This window comes from Poecilia latipinna, unplaced genomic scaffold (genome assembly GCF_001443285.1).
Source record: "Poecilia latipinna isolate Pla-1442-1.1 unplaced genomic scaffold, P_latipinna-1.0 Scaffold721, whole genome shotgun sequence".
Classification (NCBI taxonomy): domain Eukaryota; kingdom Metazoa; phylum Chordata; class Actinopteri; order Cyprinodontiformes; family Poeciliidae; genus Poecilia; species Poecilia latipinna.
The window spans coordinates 86,519-95,141 of record NW_015113337.1 but is presented as its reverse complement, the minus strand read 5'-3'; the positions used below and the strand labels follow the sequence as shown (position 1 = coordinate 95,141).

Below are 8,623 nucleotides of genomic sequence, written 5' to 3'. Positions count from 1 at the left end.
GCATAGGGATGATTAGCAGGTCTAAGACCCTCCTCCTGGCTCTGATTGGTTGTTTTTGACCAGAAGCGGTGCCTGTTTGAGGACCACAATAGTAACACTGGGAGAACCTACATTTTTTCACAAATTATCTCTGATACTAAACTGTCACAACATGGTGACAGGTTGAATAGATATGGAAAAAACATCTTTATTAAAGTTTCACACATTAAGTGTGAAGCACATTTTGCATATATGTAAGAAAAATTTTCTGAGTGAAAAAGGATTAAAAAAAAAGAAAAAGAACAGTAACATGCAAATAAACTCAAATGAATGACTCAAAGTAAGAAATGCACATAGACACAACTCCAAAATTATTCATTCATTTTTAATCATGTACAAACAGAACGTATTTGAAAATACAGAGAGTGTGCTTTCTTTTTTCTTTCTCGGTGGCTTTAATATCCAGATGAGGAGTCAAAAGCATCAGCGTTGACTTCCAAAGCATTTCATTCAGCATCCTGTGGTCTGCAAGTCTCTTTGAAGCTCACAGCTGGAAGCCAACACACGAGGAGGCTGATGGGATATTAAAAAAAAAAAAAAAAAAAGAACATGATGGTCAGAACAGAGAGGTTGATGTGAAAGCAGGGTGTGATATGATGCTCAGCTGCAGATACAAGCCCGGGCCCGGATCCGTCTACCACCTAAGAACCTCTCCTCATATTCAGCCGGGAATGGAAACAAAAAGGCCTCTTTAATTCAGCCTGAGTCATGCTACACCGACCCTCAGCAGGAGCAGCTCATTTGGGAGAAAATGACGTTGTTATTTTGTTCTGTTTTATGTGATTAATGGCCGTGGCTGATGGTTGCTGCGCAGCGCTGCCAAAATAATCATGGCTGCGTTTCCCTGATAATGATCACATTTTTCTCCTTAAAGCTGTGTTCTGAACACATTTGTATAATTCTTCAAGCATAATAATAATAATAATAATAATAATAATAATAATAATAATAATAATAATAATAATAATAATAAAGTGCATGGATATGCTGGATTGAAAAAAAAAACAATCTGCAAAAAAATATTATTTTGGTTATATTTTTAAATTGAATTTTTAGCTTTGAAATAAAAGCCAACCAGAGTACATCATATGAAAAGACATAACTGTACACTGTGTTCTCACTGGCTGAGTTTCCATTACAAAAGTGTGCACAATTTCTCAATATTGTGTTAATAAAACATAACTTCTCATTTATGTTTCCATTAAATAAGAAACAAAATTAAAATCACACATGGATATATTTGTTTGCACCATGTGTCATTAAAAGTCCTGCTACTGATAATAATTTGATGCCGATGTGTTAACAGATTAAATATTTTTTCATTTGTAAAACCAACAACAAAGTATAACTTTAAACTTTACCAACATTGTTTTGTAATTTTTCATGTTGGAGTCCTGATAAACTTTATTCTCCTAATATTATAACATTATTCTGGTAATACTAAAACTTTATACTCGTATTATTTTCACTTTATTGTATTATGACTGTATTCTTGTAATATAACTTTATTTTCCTTGTCATTAAAAAATAATTTTAGTGTAGAGTTGACCTACACTACACAATAAGTGCATTGGTGAAAAAAAAATCTTAATTTTCAACATATAAGATCTTCATAAATCAAAAAAATGTGATTAATCAATAAAACCCATTTACAAATTTCTTTTGGTCTCATTGTGTTCAACTCCTAATATAAGCTAAATTATGGGTTTTGATTAGTTGTGAGAATTTGATATAGTTGCTGAAATCTGTGTGTGGAATTCAGAGGAACTTCAATATTTTACAGAAATAGAAGCAAATCTTTAGCACACAGTAATATGCTGTGGGATCAGTAACAGCCAAAGTTGGTGGCTCATTTGTTGATAAGGGACCTGCCTGTTTTAAGTCATGAAGAAATAAAACGCTGCACTGGTGTGACTTCAGCTGTGATCCCTCTGCTGGATTTCTCAATCAGCTTAAGATGCTTTTGGGAAATATGGCCCAGATATTGAAGTCATTTGATGCATGAATAACCTGATGTGTGAATGAAAATGTTCCCTCAGATGCCACTCCAGGGTTTCCCCCGGAAACCTGTGAAGCCCAGAGGCAGGGCGGTCCACCAGCGGCCAGCCGTGTTTCTGAGTTAAATGTTAAAAGTTATAAAAAATTCCCAAGGTTCACTGGAGTCGTAATTTGGAAATATTAGGGTGTGAGGCCAATGGGCAGATGCAGGAACGGCAAAAATGGTACGCACCAGTTCAAAAAAAAAAAAAAAGAGAAACCGAGCTTCATCCGACTGTTCTGTCTGCAACTCTAGAATTGTGCAAAAACTCATGTTGAGGTGCTTTTTTCTGGCCGCATCGAGAAACTTTTTTCACATCACACGAGTCACGTGATCCACAGTTGGATGTTACTACCAGTGGACATACAGTGACATCCGGCTAACTGGAACCTGCCAGGAAGTAGCAGGAAGTGATGCTGCATCTGACTCCACTAGAGCTCACAGGATCACACAGTTCATAAAAAGTTGTGTATAATTCTAGTGTGTAGAATCCATAAGTCTTATGTAAAGTCAAAAACTACAATTTCCCCAAAACGATTTCCAAGTAGGCGGGGCCTTTTGCTGCAAAACCTGAATAAGATGCTGACATCTCCTCTGATTGGCTGACAGAAGATGAGCATTAGCACCATAGCTGTATTATGAATAAATCTCATGTAACTGTTTACATCCACTGCTGCCATAATCTTTAATAACTTATCATGGGAACAAGTTTATTCACATGTGATTCGATGTGATTTGAATTTAATTTTTATTTAATGGAAACACCACAATTGCAAAGTTGTGTTTCTTAAACATCAGCAGAATATAAACAAAGATTGTAGCAAAAACACAGTTAATGTTCCTGGTGTGTAAAAATAAACAACTTAAAACAAAAAAACAATGCTCAGCCTGGTGGGGGAGGAAGTACAGCCTGGTGGCCCGCCAGGCTTATGATACACTGAAGGGAACCCAGCACTCCATTTCCTGTCTACAGCTCACCTGGCCTGCATCAGTCGACCTCCTTCCTTAGGTACTTCTTCATGACTGAAGCCACGTCTCCCCCCTCGCTCCCCTCCGCCTCCAGTCTCTGTCCCTGTGGTTGTTCCAGCCTCCGCCGCGGCCCGCTGCCCTGGGAGCTTCCCCCAGACCCGCCTGAACTGGACGACTCCGTCTCAGAGCTCTTCCTGCTGCGCGTGGATGGGGGCAGCTCTCCGAAATGGACGCTCAGCGCCCTCCTGGTTCCTCTGATGGAGCTGGCCAGACTGCTGGTGGACTGGGCCCTGCGGATGGCGGGCAGGATGTCTGACGCAGCGTTGTCGCAGTCGCCAGTCAGACGCCGGTTCTGGAAGACCATGGGTTCTGACCCCAGGGACCCCTCGCCTCCGTCTGCAGCAGCGGCGACGCTCTCCAGCATGCACCGCCGCAGCGGCTGCGGGGAGCGCTGGAAGGGAGTGGCCGTCAAGCGCAGGGGCTCATCGTGGTCCTCCTCGGGGATGGACAGGGACGGAGGAGGATGGCGGGCGGCAAGAGAAGAAGACAGAGAGGAGAGACGAGGCAGGGACGGGAGCGAGGAGGCCGAGCTGCTCGAGTTGAAGCGAGGGAGCTTCTCTGAGTCGGCGACAGAGCAAGAGCTGGCGGCGCGTGGCAGCAGAGGAGACGGCGGTTTCAGGATGCCAGGGCCAGGCCGGAGCTCCTGGACGTCCGCCGGACCAAGGGAAAGACCTGAGGCCCTCCGCCGGAGAGTGGAGGCTCCGGTGGTTTGGTAGATGGGAAGGGAGACAGTGCTGCCAGCCCCGTCCGACACCTCTGTGCTCGCCCTGCGTTTCCGGAGTCCGTCCAGCAGCTTGGACAGCGCCGAGGAGGACGGAGCCTGGGTGAGATGTCTGGCACCGCCAGTGGCACCAACACCGTCGGCTTCAGAGCCCTCATCGTCAGGGTCCAAACAAGAACTGCAGTGGATAACAGAAAGACGTCTATTACAGTACCTGATTATACCACTATCATAGTTATTAGTATTATAGACAGAGTTTTGAGTCCAGTTCTCCCTTTTTCAGTCTTCCTAAAGCTTTGACCTGCCTACTTTAGCCAATCCCAGTTCTTTTTTTTCTTTTTTCATTTGAATTTAGATTGCCTCAAGTCACTGATTGCAGCATTCACTCCTCCTGGACCAGCACACATCAGCAGTGGACAATCACTTGTGTTGTGTTGTGACTTTACATCATGTGGAGATGAAGCAGCATCACAAGCCGAGAAGTTATGGCTTCGGCTTAAAGTTGTCTTCTCAATGGACGGTGACCCTCAGCATTTCTCCAAATGAATGAAAAAGTGTCTTAAAGGAGCGCTGTTATGTGTTTTCCAGACATTTAACATAATTTTATAGCACAATGAAGTGACTATGTTACCTGTTTAAAGAATGATGTATACATCAAAAGAAAATTGACTTTGTAATTTAACAACTTGAAATTGGGTTCCTGTGTCTTTAAGAAACTCCTACTCTTTCTGAAACTCCACCTTCAGGAAGTCATCACAACAAGGCTCCTCTATTAACCCTTTAACAATGTTTTTACCAGAGTTGCTCCTATACTGAGGTCAGCAGGTGCACCGTTCCACCAGGTGTTTGCTAATTGCTGATGGCTAGTCTGAAGGAGCTGAGTGGGAGGGGCCATAGGGGTCGGCTGCTTTGTGAGGCAGAAGCTCTGAAGCTTGGCGACTGCAACAGAAAAGTGCTGCAGAAATAGCCGTGTCTTGAAGGCAGAGCTAGGTCCAATCAGGTGTTTTACACAGCTCAGTGGTTGCTATGGAGATTAAAGGATTTCTCAAACATGCATGAAAGAATCAAGGCAACACTCAAGGTGTTTTTGACAAGGGAACGATATTACATAACGTGATGTAAAGCTAAAAAAAATATCAATTTCACATAATACTGTCCCTCTTAAAAGACATTTTAAAAAATAATTAGAATTATTCTAACAGATTGTAAAACTGTAAGGATAAAAAAAAAGTAAGACTGTAAATTTAGTAGGTTGAATTTTTTTGTTGTTATGCGTTTCTTTAATTGGATGCATGGATGTTGTGAACTCTCACCGGAAACTGTAGGTGCTCATGGTGTCAGTGACAGACTGACGGCCATCTTGGCTGCTGTAGGGAGAGCCGCCTCTACGGGAGCGAATGCCCTCTCCAACGTCCTTTGAGCCAACAGAGCCGACGCTGGACACAGAGTCACTGCGGGGGGGGGAGACACCTTAACACACGGGCTGACCGTTTGCTTCTGCAGCCAGCAGCAAGGCAGCGAGGCGCATGCATGCACCTTATGAACATAGTAGCTCAATAACTGCTGATTTCACCACAAGCAGCTGCACTACATTATGAATTTACTTGAGAACATGAATTAAAACAATCTCATCCTGGATCATTTTCTGGTTGCACATAGCTATTAAAGTATTTGCCCACCTTACAGATTCTTTCTGCCACACTTTTGTTTCAAGATCACTGAACAAAGATAACAGTACAAATCACAACTCGTATTTTTGAAACGTTACGGTGCCTACAGCAGCTTGGCCTTATGGGAAAACGTAATTTTCCCTTGAACCGAAGAATTGTTTAGAATCAGAATTATTTTTAATGTTATTGTGCACGAATAAAGCACATCAAAATTTAAAAAAATAGTAACTCTTAAAGGAACACCTAACAGGGTGTTAAGAATGAATAAATGAATGAATAAATAAATAAATAAATAAATAAATAAATAAATAAATAAATAGAGATTACGTCACATTGGGGGGTTTAGGTCCAGTCTTCTTTGCAGATTTATTTTTAAGAGCTTCAGACGTGTTGGACAGTCCTTGACCCTGAACAGTCAGTTCAAGGTCATGTCACCAAAAGGATTAGGATAGGATAGAAGTCCAGGCTTTGACTAGATCAAGACTTTCAATATGTTGTTTTTCTTTTCTATTTTTTTTTAGGCCAGGTTAGAAGGACTTTTATGGATGTTTGCTCAGTCGATTTCATATTGTGGAGTCATGAACTTTGACCTTTACTGCGGCAACTGAGGATTCAGTGGTGCTTCAGATGCACTCGGTTTTTTGTGACCTGCTGAATGTGTTGCTGATTCACCCTGGAAGTAATCTGGGTCCCTCGTAGGAGTGGATAATAACTCACTGACACTATGGTATGCAAGAGTCTCAAAGATGTAGAAATGACTCTGATATTCTTGAATTTCTTTAGTTGAAGGTGTGAAATCTCACCTCACAGGCTTTATCAAGTCGTTTCCTGATTCTATCATTCTGACATTTGAAAGCCTTTTTCTTTCAAAAACAATAAAATCATCATTTGAAAACTGCCCTTTGCATTTACTAGTGTTATCTGTGTCTGATATTCACATGTCTGATGGTCTGAAACACTGAAGTCCAACATAAACAGAAGAAGTCGGTAAGGAGGCAAATGCTTCATGGCAACATTGTTTCATGTTGATCCTGAAATCATTTAAATATGACATCTAATTTATGGCTGTCATAAACATTTTTACAGCAGCGACACTACAGCAGCACATGCAGTCATTTTAGTTGACTTTGCTTGAAGGATAATTCTTTGCACTTTGATTTGATTTACAAAGTTCAATATCTATGTCGGTAATACACTTGTTCTCACCAATGTCATATTGCAGGAACAGATCACACACACAATGAGCTAAAGAGATTTGTTATTTGTAACTTAAAATGGAGAATGAAACCTTTTAGCCATTGATTCCTTTATACTTTTCCATTTAGACTTTACCCAAAAGAAAAATGTTTAATCACTGTACATGTTTTCTAGCGTCATTTTTTTAAAAATGACATCTTATCATGCACATGGCTTGTAAAGTTTGCTCCACTAAGACTGTAAGCTGCCAGTAAAAACCAAAGAAGAAAAAGTTTGCTCTAAGTTTGTAGGTTTTTCCTATCAATCAAAGAAGCTCTGTCTGAAGGCTGCAGCAGATCTCCATCTGTGACCTGGTTAGCATTCTGGTACCCGGACTGCATGAACATTTCTAATGATTAAAGTACTACATTTATGAAGTAGGAAGACAACTTTTTGTCTTTTGACTAAAAGTATTCTAACTGAAATGTTTAAAAGCTAAATTCCTACTGAGTCACAACAAAACAGCTAATGTGCTAATGTTAGCGTAGCACTTCAAATTATTTGCCTTGAAAAAGTTGTGAGCAGGAGGAAAACATAACTTTATAAAAACAGTAAATGGATGCATGGACTAAAGCCTGTCTGGAAGAATATTCCACTGGTAGAAAATATATGTAAAAAAAACAAAAAAACAAAAAACAAAAGCAGACATAGAACAACAGGAGTGGTGAGTGAATTAGCTGCTTGTTGTTTTACTGGATTTAAAACTCTTGTTTAAACAGCAGATATGATTTTTGGGAAACAAGAACTTCTCTGGTTCTTAGGAAAACTGGATAACTGTGAGGTTCAGTAAGCATACAGACCCAAACAGGTTTAGGTCAGTTTGAGCTAACCCATCAGGTAGTGTTTGGTATTACGATTTCAACAAATGTGAACAAATGAGTTTGGATTTTGATTTCAGGAACAGTAGATCAGAATACTGAGTCCAAAGTTCAAAGCGTAGCTTAAAACTTAAGGCTCCTCTGCCTGAAGTGTGAAGCAGCTTTGGTGAGTACAATGTTATGATCAGTGCAGGAGCTTATACCCAGCACTGATCATACTGGAAAATCAAGAATTATCACAAAATAGGCTATATTCTTTTTTCAAAGATATAACCAATTCCAAAACCACTCATTATGGTGAAATGTTATTTAGTCACATGAACAAACTCTTGAAGCACAGCCGCACACTACCACCTCAAACACACCCATCGGCTCCTTACAGGTCTTTTTTTCGAGTGAAGGACTCCACTGCAGTTTGAACGCTGGATTCAGAAGCACAGTGGTTAAAGATTTGCCATAAAAACTTGGAGGGGATGATCTAATCGGAGACTTCCCTCCCCATGCCTTGAGTCCAACTACCTTTCGGTCTCGCTCTCATCGCTCGATTCCACTTCCTCCAGGGCGGCCTGCAGATCGACGATGCGGCGGATTGATGTCTCCAGGTCGGCCTGTAACGTCTGTCGCACGGCGGAGAGCTCCTCCACCTGCATTTCCTGTAAGCAATCAGATTAGAGGATGTTTGAAGACGCAGGGGGGTAAAGTGACATTCCCCCTTGGGTTGACCTTGAACTGCTCACCGCCTGCTCTTATCCCCCCCATGCAACCTGCACAGACCCTGGGCTTCCAATCTGCCACGGCGATTACTTTCAGCAGAGCTCTCATAACCTCATCAGTCAAAGCCCTGAATGTCCGTTTTCACAAACACACACACATAATCCTATCTGTGCTCTGCCCGGTTTATCTAAAAAATTGTTACACACTCTCCCTGACACTGGGAAAACAAGTGTGATTGATTAATTCATCTTCTTTTCTTTCCTCTTCCATTTTTTCCTTTCTCATCCTGTCTCTTCCCCCCCCCCCCCCCCCCACCCCACAACCCCCCACCCCCCACACCCACACCACACCCACAACC

The 8,623-nt window shown here is 41.5% G+C and overlaps 1 protein-coding gene across 1 annotated transcript in view; it reads right to left on the bottom strand.

Annotated features, from left to right (window-relative positions):
- Nucleotides 1-343: 343 nt before the first annotated feature.
- myo18b (myosin XVIIIB) overlaps nt 344-8,623 on the bottom strand; it is a 58,872-nt gene continuing 50,592 nt past the window's right edge. Inside the window, 5 exon segments of the mRNA XM_015045326.1 lie at nt 344-552; nt 3,056-4,005; nt 5,141-5,278; nt 7,932-7,973; nt 8,071-8,204. Coding sequence (XP_014900812.1) covers nt 3,066-4,005; nt 5,141-5,278; nt 7,932-7,973; nt 8,071-8,204 — 1,254 coding nt within the window. The 3' untranslated portion in view covers nt 344-552; nt 3,056-3,065.